This window comes from Anopheles coluzzii, chromosome 2 (assembly GCF_943734685.1).
Source record: "Anopheles coluzzii chromosome 2, AcolN3, whole genome shotgun sequence".
NCBI classification, from domain to species: Eukaryota; Metazoa; Arthropoda; class Insecta; order Diptera; family Culicidae; genus Anopheles; species Anopheles coluzzii.
This window is the reverse complement of record NC_064670.1, coordinates 85,514,663-85,529,520: the sequence shown is the minus strand read 5'-3', so window position 1 is coordinate 85,529,520 and position 14,858 is coordinate 85,514,663. Positions and strand designations below refer to the sequence as shown.

General features: G+C 43.2%; 1 protein-coding gene across 3 annotated transcripts; it reads right to left on the bottom strand.

Moving 5' to 3' along the window:
* Window positions 1-900: 900 nt before the first annotated feature.
* On the bottom strand, window positions 901-11,646 carry LOC120948257 (JNK-interacting protein 3). Of its 3 annotated transcripts, XR_007453377.1 has the most exons (11): window positions 10,969-11,646; window positions 9,379-10,318; window positions 8,796-8,813; window positions 8,609-8,666; window positions 7,174-8,540; window positions 6,862-7,073; window positions 6,221-6,780; window positions 5,965-6,125; window positions 5,659-5,889; window positions 4,636-4,898; window positions 2,519-2,630 (listed from the first exon to the last, which is right to left on the bottom strand). XR_007453377.1 is itself a non-coding variant. In XM_040364391.2 (10 exons), the coding sequence occupies exons 1-10, from the start codon at window positions 11,044-11,046 to the stop codon at window positions 2,527-2,529; spliced, it is 3,729 nt and encodes a 1,242-aa protein (XP_040220325.2). In that variant the 5' UTR covers window positions 11,047-11,646; the 3' UTR covers window positions 901-2,526. The 3 variants fall into 3 exon arrangements, 2 of the variants coding, with proteins under 2 accessions (XP_040220325.2, XP_040220327.2); XM_040364391.2 differs by lacking the exon at window positions 4,636-4,898 and having other exon boundaries at window positions 901-2,630; XM_040364393.2 differs by lacking the exons at window positions 4,636-4,898; window positions 8,796-8,813 and having other exon boundaries at window positions 901-2,630.
* Window positions 11,647-14,858: the final 3,212 nt, after the last annotated feature.

Here is a 14,858-nt window from a genome sequence, read left to right as displayed (position 1 = left end):
CTGTTTTTGACCGAACACTGTTTCATCTTATGAATTTGGTCGTCAAAGCAAGGATTAGCGAGGTGGGGATTGTAGAGCGTGCACTGTGCCTAATCCATGGCAATTTTTAGCTAGTTTGCAGTTACAACTGACACCAAAGTGCTTGCTGAAAATGCGCACCGAATGCCCAACGGTTTCGAGGAAACATCCAATAATCAGAGTTTCATTTTTCGTTTGGTTATTTTTGCTGTAAATAGAGGTATGGCCGGTCCGGTCGCCGGTCTGGTGGTACAGTAGTCAACTCATACGACTTAACAACATGCCCGTCATGGGTTCAAGCCCCGAATAGAACGTGCCCCCATACGTAGGACTGACTGTTCTGCTATGGTAATAATAAGTCACTGAAAGCCAAGCTCACTTCACTAGTGGGTACAAGCAGGCCTTAACCGACAACGATTGTTGTGCCAATAAAGAAATAGAGGTAGAAATTATTGGAAAAGTTAGGTTAATTATTTCATGTTTCATCTTTTTTACGATGTTTAAATCCAAAGCAAAACCTCAATCTGCCGCCTTTGCAATGTAAATATTTACAGTAAAAATAGGCAGACTAAAAAGAATCTAATTATTGATGTCTGGCAGTAACTATAATTTGTATTTATACAACATCAACGGATTATTTACACCATTGCACTTACCTTGAAATTGATGATATGATGATATTGATGTGGAATATCCAGAGCCTTTCGTTTCTTCACACATAGCAAATAACTGATTTCTTCAATATTAATACCGTCAACACTGTAAAAACACTGGAATCTAAAACCCTTTCCTAAAATGATTTAAAGTTAGATATAGTTCCAAAGAATTATACAAGGCAACAGAAAAGAAAAGTAAACTTTAAAAAAGTCACACGAAAAAAGATTATTAATGCATTGGTTACTTATATTTGCCTTTTTTCTCAAATGGGTAGTTTTTTACATCACGAATTTTATCGCACGCTTTCGCTTTCGGGAGTGGTATGGTTGTTGTTGTTGTTGTACGCTAACAAACTATGCAATATTCGAACATATTAAAACAAAGCTAGAAGAATGCAGCTACGTAACAGCAAAGCTGGTAGAAGGCTGCAGCCTGTAGCAATTCGCAAACGGCTAGGATAAAATTGAATAGGAATTTAAATAATTATTAGTGTATATTTTCGTCCTAATACACTGTCTACTGCTGAACTGACACATTTTTGCACTGTAAACATAAGCCCTTCCTTTCGTGAAACTGTTTCGACCGCTTTTCGGTATCAGTATAAGCGTGTTAAAATGTTCTATTTCTCTTGTATGCGCGTATAAAATCGCCTTCCCTACGGTACACACATTTGACTGAAAAGATTTAAAACCATTCATCAATTGATGATCGAATGATTTGCGAAAAACTAAATAAAACAATAAAACAATCTTAAAACTATAACACCTTTAAAATGGCTAAACATACACAGGTGGAACCGACTTACTCGGACACTAGCCAAACTAACTAAATACAACTCAATAGTGTAACTGTCTAATATATACACAATTTAAAAAAAACAGGCTCACTTTCCAGCCCAATGGAAAACCGAGAATTGCTAACAGTATTCAAATTTCGCTAGTTTAGCATGTTTAGCGGTTTGTGAGCTTTGTGTGTAGTAAGTGTTGTGTGTGTTTGTTTAAGCAATTTCCTGGGCTGGTTCCCACAATCTCCCCTAGTAAATCGCCATTCTACTCACATGTGATAAATATTAATGGTATTGTTACGCATAATACAAAATAACCATCGCACGCTGTAGCTCGCCGCAATTATATGGTGTATATGTGGGAAGGTACAACTTGCAAATGTCTCCACTTTGTAGCATTTCGAAAGGAATCACGAAAACGCTCTACTAAACTTATTCTTTGGCGTGTTAAAGGGAGGGAAAGGGGCAGAGTTATTTTTGACTATCCGGTCGTGTCTCAGTTTCTGTTCACTCAAGCTAACATACCTTCGATTTTTCTAATACATTAATGATGCCAAACATGCGTTACAAATCTTTGAAAACTAGCCAAAAAATCTATTCAACAACCGCAAAGTTTTATAGACGTGTGTAGGACTGGGATAGTTCGTAGGTTTGTGATAAACGTTTGTTCTTCTTCTCCTAATCGTTTGTTGTTTAGCTCTCTAGTACAGTAATATGTTATGCAAATGAACCAACACTACACAACGTGTTTGAAATGAACAACGGCAGACACAACTGTGGAACACTGGAACACTAGGTTTCATCATTTCTTCTACACTCTTACACTGCGCATTGGTAAGATGTTATTTGTATGTGTACGTCGTTTGCTTGCTTGTTTGCTTGCTTACTCGCTCGCTCGCTGGCTTGCTTTGATGCAGTGGGTTTCAGATAACGTTTACAGGAAGTAAGTAAATTTGTTCCTTTTTTCTTATTTTCTTTAAAGATATTGGTGTGGAGAATGCCTAAAGTAAAGCATGATTATAATGGGTGAGTTTATTGGAGGATGCACCAGTCCAATACACCGTATCTTAACGATTGCTGACTTTCCACACGATAATGTAGCTCTTCTCATTGCGATTCTCTATGGTTTGGTTCGGTTCTAGCTCGACACTCGCCTCCATATCACCGTCACCTGAGGGAGAGAACGGTATGAACAAGAATGGAATCATAAGTATCTGTTTAGGTGTAAGGTGCACAATTATTATGACTCTATATTTTCTTTAAACATATTTTACTTGACTAACGGATAGAATTGGAAAACAGCTAGCAACCAATGCATGTTACATTAATGAAGCACTCAGAACATTTTATACAGACCGTTAAAATGCGCCCATTAACGGTTCTACAATACGATCAGCAGAAAAGGTACAACATATTTGAATACTTTGAAAGCTACAGCGGGTTTATATGGTATAAAAATAGAGGCATCATCGAATATCAAACCACATCCAAAATTGTGCGCGTTATTGCGATGAGACTAAACTTAAAAATATAACCTTCCGCCGGAATTTGTTTTAAATTATTGTTGTAGAATTATTATGGTATGAATTAGTGTTGGGTTTCATGAATTTTTCGTTGAGATTCATTCATAGGAATCTGCAGCGATGAGTGATTAGAATCTCGAATCGAATCTCTAAAGATTTATGAACTTCTAAAGATGATTTGAATCTCTAATGATTCATGAATATCCAAGGGTTGATGAATCTCTAAAGATTCACGATTCTCCAAGGATTCATTAATCTTCAAAAATTCATGAATTTATAACATTCGATTATAACATAAATCTCCAGGGATTCATGAATCATTAGATAGGTATGATTTTCAAAATATTGACAACAATGAACGTCGTGGATTCAAGCCGCGCATGACCCGTAGCAAAACAAACTATCCGACTGCCTTCTATTTGCCAAGAAGGTCTCGAAAGCCTGCATAGGTTGGCATGACCACGTAGCTTGTTACGGTCAGAAGAATAATCATAAGAATTTTTGGAGATGTATGAATCCCTTTAGATTCATGAATCCTTCGAGATTCGTGAATCTATCGAGGTTCATTAATCTTTGAGTTTCATGAATCTTTCGAGATTCGTGAATCTATAGAGGTTCATTAATCTTTGAGATTCACGAATCTTTCCTACCGAGATTCATTGAATCATTTCAAAGATTCATTCAGATTCATGAATCTGAATCAAGTTTAACCAACACTATTATGAATAACAAAGTAATGGTACATGGGTGCATACAAAGAAAAATGGTTAATGCTTGGCAAACAAAAAGCAATTAATTTGCATGGTTTTATTGTGTAGTAAATAAATTCATACCACAATTTTGATGAATTATATTATATAACATTATATAACATCAGAAACACATTCCATTTACAGTAGGTGACCGCTAACTGAGAGGTAAACAAGCTCCAGTTAACGAACAATGTTCGCTAACTGGAATGACGTTTCTATGGATTGATTGTTTTGATTGGCGTGGGCTGGAATAAACATACCAAACTTTTTTTCATTTATGTTGATATAAAGTATAGTAATTCGTGTAATAACATAAATTAATAGCAAACGTAGGTGAAAAACCCAAAATTTCTTTGAAAAATGCATATTTGCGACAAATTTCTCTTCATGAGATTCCGGATGTTTCATGTTTTGACGTTTAAGTGTTCGTTAACTGAGAATCACTCCAGTTAGCGAACCTCCAGTTAAAAAGCACTCCAGTTAAAACACATCCAGTTAGCGGTCACCTACTGTACTTCAAACCTTGTTAATATTATAAAACCCTCAACCAATATGAAAGCTTGGGGAAAGTTCTCTAAAAAAAGTGAGATAGCGAAGCATTAATTAAAAACGTTGTATAAGCTACAAAAAGCATAAATCTTTCAAATAGTACAAAACTACTGCACTCAACTATTATGATATGATCAGTTTATATAAAATGTATATACAAAAACTGTATTGTGTTGTATCAGTGAATGTTAATATAAAAATATCATTAAAGCTATGAACAAACATTTCTAAGCATATCAATAACATGACTAAGTTTTAGTCCTGTACAAACGTTACAAAAACAAATCGCAAGAAAACCGCAAGCAAACGATAAAATCATCAAAATAAATAAAACAAACTAAAAGCAACATACCTTTTGCAAATATGTTCGACAACTATTTGGGTGGATTTGTAGGATACGTGGATTTGTTTCATAATGCGTTTTTTTTTGTTTGTCATGGACCATTTGTACCGGTTTTACAGTACGGGTTTTAATACTTGTTTCTTTTTAATTTCTTCTTTTTTTTGAAAATAAGCATAAATTTTAGCTACAAACTGATAAATCATCATACGATGAACTAACACGCCAAACTAATAAATGTGTTGCGGCATCGCATACATCTTCTACTATTTCTTCTAGAATAGAGAGAAAAAAGAGAAGAGGGAAGAGAGAACAATAATGTGGTTGTGTGGAACTAAAGAGGAGTACAGCAACATTAGCATTCAATTACTACGATTGCAAACATATGTATATAAGGCACGTGCACGGATAAGTGCATTAGTGTACTTGAGAAAGAGGTTCATATGTTATTCTTTTTTTAATAGTTTAAACATCAAACCATTCATTTATCGGTAGTACACTGCAACTAAAATACAGCACAAATCAAAAACAGGTTCTAAAACCTCTACGAATACCACATATTATTGACGCGATTTAATTCTCATTACAGCTGGTTTTATATTTTTTTAACACATAATAAGTATATATTAAGAAAAGATTGGCGTTATGAAATTATACGTTTTGTTCAGACATAGTAAATCAAATGAAAAGTTATGCTTTCTCATGCAAACGACACACCCAATATTAGGCGATAATTAAACATATTATAACACAGAGAATCTGTATGATGTGTATTATTTAGCCGATAAGCATAATCGTTCTTCGCTATTAGAAAGAGGAAACATGCTTCTTTAGTTATGTTCATATTAATACAGCAATCTTTGCTACGTTAAGTATTTTAGCACTTAGTTTAAACATGAATTCTTTTAGCATGATATAAATTTGCGACATGAGAAACTATTTCGATCTCAAGTATGTAATCATATAAAAGCATTAAATTATATGGCATTTAATTAAAAGCAATACATTCACACACACATACACACGTGTACTTACCTAACCGAAAATCGATGTATCCCTCTCCGCCGGATATTACCAGCATATCCTTCGAAGTAGTTGGTAGCCCCTGATTGGGCGGGTTCATCGGCACGGACACAAAGAACTTCACTGCATCGCGGTGCCCGTGGAACGAAAGTTGAGCATTTGCGAAGCGCGGTGAGTATGGTGTATTGGAAGCACCGCTAGCGTCAGTCAGTGGAACTGAAATCACCACACCGTTGCCGGTTCCTGAAATCACAATGCACGATGTAGTAATCGTATGATTCCGTGTTTCACTATAACAAAAACAACCGCTACACTTACCTATCCACAGCCTATTGCACGATACCAGCAGAGCGGTAATGCGCACAAACGAAAAGCCGAGCTTTCCGGTGCCCAACATCTTCGACACGTAAGGATCGATGTCGATGTCTTCCAGATGATCGTACGTTTCCGCGGAGAAGAGCCTTAGAGTCGAGTCCAATCTAAAAAGAAGAAAAAAAAAACAGCACAACATGGTAAGTTACTTAACCTTGGGACACGATGCGAGAATCTTCCTTCAATTTCACCAAACACTTACCTTATAGATACCCACACACCCAGCCCCGTAGTAGCCATCTGGCGAATTTGGCTTTCCTTCCGTGGATGAGCTTCGAACGATTTCAGAATGCACAGCGTGATGGGATCGATCACGTGTATCTTGTTGCGGTGAGCCGCCCAAACCTTGTCGCCGACGATCGTAAGACAACGCACAGAGTACTTCGGCGAGCCAAGCGTCAGTAGATGGTAGCTGTTAAGATCCCACTCGCCGCTAACCTGCCGCCGAAACACTGCCAACGTTCCGTTCGCCAGCGCAACGATGACACGCGACTCGACGTGCACTATCGATAGCACCGAGTCGGGCAGCTTGATTTTGTGCAGACACACGTTCCATCTTGCCACGGAACTGTGCACGTACAGCATGCCGTTTTGAGCGCCCAGCCACATGGTCGGACCGATCGAGGAGATCGACTCTTCGATCGCTGTCTCGGGCTGCGGTTTGTTGGGTGAGGAGGTGGTCTCGCCGATCGTATTATCGTTCCCATCGACCGCAATCGCAATGTCTTTCGTGTCTACGCTGTCTAGGACTTCATGGGCCGCCTGCAAGAAGTCGGTTAATTTTGATTAATAAAAACAACCGAACTCACCAGACGAACGCGTGACAATCGTATGATATCGTACCTTACTGTTGTGATTAAGATCACGATCGCTGTTAGCTTCGGTAGCTTGTTCTGGGACTGTATCGGATGGTGGCACCGCTTCCTGTGCTTCTTCCGTAGCTTTATGCTCGTCTGCCGAAGTTGGCGCGGAATCGGCAGCGCTGCGTACAACCTTTTCGTACGATACTTTTCCTATATCGTCAGGAGATTCGCCTGGCTTTTCAAGCATTTTACCTAAAGAAAGAGAGAGAGAGAGTGCGTTGCACAAAATGTCAGTCAGATGATTCGCTGCCCCAACCATCCGTCCGTAATCCGCGGTTGCCAGTAAACTTACCCGATTTGGTAACTTCGCTGTTTTCCAGCATTGCGTAATCCATCTCGAGCGCTCCGCGAACGGTGCAGATGCACAGTAAATGATTCTGGCACACCGGGAACGAATCCAACACTTCGGATGGATTTTTCGCATCGATCACCGTTACCGTGCTGGCCGAATGGGTGCTGGTGCAGATCCACACGTACGAGCTAAGCTCGCTGTCGGCGTCGAGCGAAGCCGGACCGCCAAGTGCCAGCAGCTTTCTTTCCAACAGTTCGCCCAAATCCTTCGGCTCGACCGTCGCTTCGTCGCCCGTAAGCTCGGTGATCTGTGCCCCACCGCCAGTCGTGTCTTTTGCGTAAAATATGCTTGCCGCCCCGACAATGCAGCCTCCGTCCTTTGTGTAGCCGCCCTGCAGATTGACGCCGCTGGCACACCACACCTTCATGTGCGGACTAGCTTCGGCCAGCGGGCGACAGTACACGGGCACCGGTACCGGCACTCCGCTGCCGGTAGGGCGCCCCACACCACCGCCTCCGGCGCTACCAACGCCACCGTTCGCTCCCGCTGCGTTCGATGGTTTCAGACTAGGTAAACTCCAGCCGTACGCTTGCAATCGGCCATCCTCTTTTTGTACGTGCGCCCTTACCTGCCGGTACTGGTCGCGGCGCCGTTGCATTGCCCGCTCCGATTGCGTCAGCTCGGGTTCCTTCGATAGCACCAGTATGTTGCTTGCGTGGCCACTGCGTAGGAGCGCGGCCGAGGAGCCTGTGGCAAGGGCACCGAGACCGATACCGCTGCCGCCGCCACCGCCACCACCACCACCAATGCCACCGTTGCCTGCGCCAATGAGCATTCGTCCCTCGGGCATGGCAGGCAGCAGCGAGGCGGTACCGTGCGCCTGAGACTGCGCACTCACACCGCCATAGCGCTGGTGAAGGCGCCCGGGGGACTCGTTCGTTGGCCTATCGTTGGAGCTAAAGAGATTACTAAAAAACTTCCAAATGCCTTGCTTTGATTTCTTGTCCAGGGTTTCCACCCGGGAGGCACGCATCATCTCCGTCCAGCGCACTGCGTCCTGCAGCTCCATGAACCGCTCCTTGTACTGGTTGCGCTCCATCAGTACGCGCGCCATTTCGACGCGGGTGAAGCGCTTCCGCTGCGCCATCGGAACGTCGCCCTCCTCCTCCTGGTCGGTCGCCGAGGAGGACGCTTGCTTCACTTGCGCTTTCGTTTTCTTCAGCTCCTCCTCCAGCTCGGTAACCTTGGCTTTCAGTTTGTTGCGGGCCAATATCACCGCATTCAGCTCTTCGCGCAGAATCTCAATCTCACCGGTCAGCTCGTCCACTTTCACTATGAGATCGTCCTTCACGATGTTCAGAGCGTTCCTGTGAAATTGATAAGGACAACCGTGATACTGTACCGCATTGCACGCGATAATCGCCAAAATACTCACTTAGTGGCTAGCAGTTCGTTATTTTCCATTATCAAATTTTCAACCTCTTTGCCCATGCCTGTGAACAGAACAAACATAAAACAATTAACTCGAGTACGATTGTACGCATTTGCATGGCAATGTTTAGTTGTATTAGTTTTGGAAGTAAAACAAACATACATGAAATAAGGCAAAATGATTGACTTACCGAAAAAGTTATCGTTAGCTGGAAGGTATAAGAAAAGCGCATGAAAATAGGCCAGATTAGTACAAAAAAGCGTTAAGAGTTTCGGCAACATAAAACAAGCATGTGTGTATGAATGTGTGTGTGTCTGTTGATTTTTGTAATCTGTGATTGTCATGTAAATCAAGATAATGTGAGTTGATTATTTTGGTGCATGTTTTGATAGTGGATAATCGCAAAGAATTTAATCAAGGGAGGTTAAAATTTAGATTAGTCCGGAAATTAAATTTTCTGAATGAAATCAGAGCAGTGTGATGGTTACGTCATAATAATTCCCAATAATTTAACATAAACATGTTGACCAATGCTTGAACTGATAATTTGATGAATGTAAAACTAATAAACATATCTTCGAAGGATTGTCTGAATTTAAGTATATCATTATAATACAATAACCACCCCTCTTCAGTAACATGGACTTCTCTAAAATGATAATAATGCAGTGAACATGCGTGTATCATGTTATAATAAGTGTAGCTGATCTTGGTTAACACACACGTGTAAGATTATGTTGCCCCATACATATAGACGCCCGGCCCCCCCGTACCTGATGATGCATAATCTCCGGGATGTACCCAGGCACCGGTGATTTCGTTTTCTTCGCTTTCCAAATTATCGTCCTGGAAGGACAGCTCCTGGTAAAGCGTGTTTGCCGACCGTTGCTCCTTTTTGGTGGTCGTTTTGCCCGAAACACCGCCACCGGTGGGGCTTTGCAGCACCTTGGCCGTTGAGCTCGTGGCCATTGCGTCGGCCGGCGCGGCCGTAGCCGAGTCCACTTCCTCCACCCGTTCGGTGGCTTTCGTTTCGATTTCGTTCTGCAGCGAGGGCGGCCCCGAATCGGGCCCGCTGTCCTCCTCGCTGCACAGCGTTTCCGTGTCGAGCATGGTGGAGTTTTCCAGCGAGGCGAACCCGTACGAGACGGGCCCGGTAGACCGCATCATGGGCATTAGGCGGGACCGTGACACGTCCAGCCGCTCGGAAGCGGATCCGGCCTGCGAGTGGGTCGAGTTGCCCATCATCAGCTTCGTGCGCTCCATGTAGTCGACGTGCGTTTTGAACAGCTCCGTGTACCGTTCGTGCAGCTTGCTGTACTCCTTCTTCAGCTCCGACTCGCGCTCCTCGAGCCGGCTCGCGTGGTCCATGCTGTTCTTGTGCTTCAGCTCCAGCATTCGCACGATGCTTTCCAGTGACTCGAGCCGGCTGGCCAGCTCCTTGTTCTCCTGCTCGGCCAGATCTTCCGTCTCGAGCAGCTTCTGCTCGGCCTGCTTGCGGGCATTCTTCTCCCGCTCGTACTGCGTTACCAGCTGCTCGTTGTCCTCGCGCAGCAGCTCCAGCTCGACATCCTGCTCCTGGTTGGTTTGGTACGCCGAGTCGAGACATTCGAGCACGTTCACAAGCAGCGGCATCAGCGTCTTTACGACATCCTCGTCGTACCGTTGAATCATCCGTTCGAACTCTTGATAGATGCTCCCGGCGAGTGATTGTACCTGTGACAACAGACAAACGGGGACGGACACACACACATATGGTATTAGTTTGCAGTATATTCTATTTGGCAAAATGTATCGACCCCACGGCTTTTAACAACCCACATTTCATAACATGAAATAATAAAAATAAATGAGCCCCCCGTTCTCCGCTCGAACGACTCCTTGCATGAAAACTCATTAGACGTCCATATTGTGCAGGTTAGGGGATTTTAAAAGCTAGCTCAACGTTCTCAATGAGTGATTTTAAGTTATTTATGGAAGTAAGCCCCAGCGCCCATAACGGGTGTCCTGTTACAATTTGCAGTTTGTCCCGCCGTGTAGTGACAGATTGCAACGGACACCTAGTCGTCCAAGCGTATGGACCGTGGCGGTAGCCTAATTAGATTTGGGCTCCACTTTCATTCAGACACTCGCCAAGCGGAACTGCCCCAAACCGGAACACATAATCGGTCAGTCGCACTGGGCAGCGTCGTGTTTCGACGGGGAGCGGCACTACTACTACTACTGCCTTCAGTTTTACCCCGGGCTGCGAGGGACCAGATAAGAGGAAGTCCAGTGCGGATAAGATGTTTGTGCTACCTTCGCCTTTTGGGCAGACTGTATCGTGTTTTCGTTTTTTTTTTTTGCTCTCGGCGGTCTCATCTTACCTTTTCTGACATCACCATTGCGGAGTCTTCGTGCGTGCCGTACACGACCTCCGACGATTCCCCCACACTGTTCTCCATCCTTGACCGTCGTGTTGCTACTACCGTCGCTAGTTTTGCCACTTGCCCTTGTCCCGCTTTGAGCCCACAACTTCACCAAACTGTAAACACGGTGCGGATTGACGACGGTGATTAAGCGCAGAATTGCATCCCTAATGAGGGTACCATGATGGGGCGCAACGGACAGGAATCGATCGCTGCTGTTGCCCGATTTGTACCGTGATGACTTCCGCGATTTTTGTCATCGTTATTCCAAAACACACACGCGCAACCACAAAACGTTTGCACAAAGCTTCACAACGGCACAAGAAGTACACTGTTTCTACAGACAAAGCATCGGACAGATCGTACGCACGGAAAATATGTGACGCAGTCGCGAAGGGTAGTAGGTACGGAACGATGGGTGGGAGAAACAGAGAGTTCGTAATGTGTTGAAACAAGTCGACTGCACCACTTAAATGCTAGGAGAAGAACGGAAACTTTTACACGCACGACACTGCTGCAGTCGCAGATTTTACTCCGTAATTCATTTTTCGTTTTCACAACACCCTCGCTATTATCATCGTCATCCTTGAAGAAAACACATCCACACACACACGTACACAGCCACACATTCGTATCGTCAGTTGACAGCTGTGTGAATTTTATTGACAGGGGAAGATGACAGCTGTCACTTTATCGCAAATTTTGACCAAATTTTAGCCGTGCATACGCCCATAATGTAGGCGGGAAATTGATTTTTTTGAAAAATTACCCCGAAAGTAGCATGTTTGAGGTGCGTTAATATTTCAAAAACAAAAGAGAGTTTGTGTTAGCTGTTTTATAGATTGAAGAATATGGTACAGTTTCATGGTTAATAGAAACCAAAGATTCAATCCAGTGTTGAAGGAAAAAGAGCGTTTGAAATTAACGGACACCTAACGAACGCTTTGCTGTTTCAACCGACTGTGCGCACAAAGAGCTATAACTGATAATTTTCTCAATTTTCATCGATTCAGACGCCACTCGAATTAACGACAACATACCTGTCGTGGGTTCTAGTCTCGTATGGACTGTTCCCCCGTAGCAAGGGCTAACTATCCAGGTGCGTGGTACCTAATGAGTCTCGAAACCCTGTATATAGTCCGGCACGACCGCGTAGTTCGTTATGCCAAAAAGATGAAGAACATGATGAATGGAGAAAAGAATACGATGGGAGCAAAATTCAAGTTTCTCTTTTTCTTATTTAGCGCAACAACTGTTGACGGTAAAGCCTGTCTGTACAATCAATGGACAAGCACTCATGACGGGCATGTTGTTCAGCCGTGCGAGTGCCCCTAAAGACTATGGCAAACACAGTGGCGGATTAAGGGTATCGGGGGCCCTAGGCGTAAAGACGAGCTGAGGCCCTCTGGAAATGGTACATGTTATTGTGGCGAGGGGGGGGGGGTGGTAGCAGCACTAAACTTGCTGTTAGGAGATTCAAAAGCCGTCGGGGGCCCCGTCGATCATCAGTCATAGGCTCTAAAATTTTTGCTGACGGGGGGGGGGGGGGGGGGGGTGGAAAGGGGGGGGGGGGGGTGGAAAGGGGGGGGGGGCAAATGATTTGCCTGCATTGGGGCCCCAACGGCCATCCTTCCGTGGGGCCTTGTCGCTAGTACTCTGTCCATACGGCATACTATAGAATGGCGATCTTCGGGGCCCCTAAATCGGCGGGGCCTCAGGCGACCGCCTAGTCCGCCTACCGTTAGATCCGCCACTGGGCAAACATCATATTTTCGGATGATAGAATTGAGAAGGAACACAAAAAAGAAATGCAGTTTTCGTTGTTTACACTTTTTAGATATTTAGATACTGTACTGATTTCGGATTCCATATTTCGCCTGGCGCCTTTTTCTGCTTGGCTTAAACATACTGTGGGATAATGCCGACATCATACAGCGGGTGCTGAACTGCCCCAGATGCTAATATTAATCAAGCTTCTAGTTAGTTCGAATTAAAGTAACCTAAAATAACACCACGGAAGACAGTAAACGCTCACCGCCAGACCGTTCCGCACAACGACGACGTATACACTGCTCGGTGGTTACAATATATACTGAATGGCCACATTAAACATTAACAACTACGGACCACACGGATGTGTTTGATACGATACGAAAGCTACCCCAACATTGTGGACAGCTTGCACCAGCAGAAACGGAAGAGTCACACTTTTCATTCTCTGTCACCCCTTTTTGTTACATAGCAACCGGCATCTGTTCCGTTCTCGTTGCGTGAATGTTGATTGTTGATGGTGCTTCATTCGGGCTGTGAACATGGCCCCAGGTGTTCATTCAATATGGCACCGAGATGCAACATCCAATAAGAAGGCGTTTCTAGCGATGGGTTCATTTCAAAGAGGCGGAGTGTGTTAGTTATTGCATAAAAGCAGGGGAAGAAGGACACCATCGTTGCATTTTAGATCGTCTTTTGCGTACACTTAGGATCGTTTCGCTGCGGAAACTGGATACTTTTGGTGATCACTTGGCGAAGAAAGTGATCTAAAACATAGCAAATCTGCTCATCTTTATGTACTACATCGCAGGGGTTGCACATTTACATTTCCCCTCCGACTCGGACGGAGCACAACCCTTGCAATGTGTGGAGAAAATCGTTGGCTTTGTTGTTGGCTCATCAACGAAATAAGCAGGAGAGCCAATGAACATAGGACAGCCGAAACAATTGCAATGGATTTTGAATAACCGAGAAAATGGGTTTTATGTAATGTTTTTCCTCCCCCGGTGCAGGGTCGTTACGCAGCATATACTGCCGTTCCTTGAGCTCAACCTCATTTGTTAGTCCTTTCGCATGCTCGGAACATCGTTGCCAAACGATAAAGTCGCATATGAAGCGCGTATATTGTCGATTAGCAGTTATTAGGCTTCCCGAAACTCTTCGCCCGAGCGAGGGAGATGGGGAGTGGGGTGGTTAGTTGTGGTGGTTTTTATGATGGTGAGATCTGTTCGCTTTTACAGCGAGAATGTAACAGAAGCTTGATTAAGATACAGTTTGCCACTGTACCGCATACGGGCAAGCGAACGAAACGTGTGAGTGGTGTGAGTAATTGGAAATAATCAAGTTTCGATGCTCCGTAACAATTGTTGAAACAATTTGAGTTTAATGAGCGTACGGCAATCGATAAGAAATGCTATTTATTTGCCAAAATGTAGCCGTTATATACTTAAATGTGTTATTATCAGTACATTTCGTGTAATTAATGTGTAAATTGTTTTCTACAGTTTTGTTTCTATAATTAATTATTATTTATTTATAAGCATTCATGATGCCTTCTGGCAGGTTTAAGGTAGCGGGATCAATAAGCGGCAACATTAATTAAGTCATAAAGGTGTTGACTTGAAGCTAGGCAGACAGGAGAGTAGCTTTATTTCATATGGGTACAACCAAACCATTTTGACATCGGAACATTGAGGACATATAATTTTGCCGAAAGGGAGATAAAAGTAAAATATAACCGGCGAATTTTGTTGTTTTTTCATTAACATACAAATGTGTTTGAACACAAAACGTGGTGGTTCACGTGGTATGCAACCAATATATTTGAATATCCTTAACATTAACTGTCCATTATTTGTTAGAATTGTTAATACTTTGTTGTAGCTGCTGTAGCTGTACTGTTTAAGAAGGTGTAGCGTAAATGTATTTATTTGGAAATAGTTTTTAATTGTATGGAACTTATTTGTTACGATGACTTCATTTAATTAACACTCCGTTCTTCATTGCATAAAACATAAACGACATTCTTATGGCTAATGTCACTTTTGAATCCTTGCAGTCTTCTCCTCCGTCCGGAT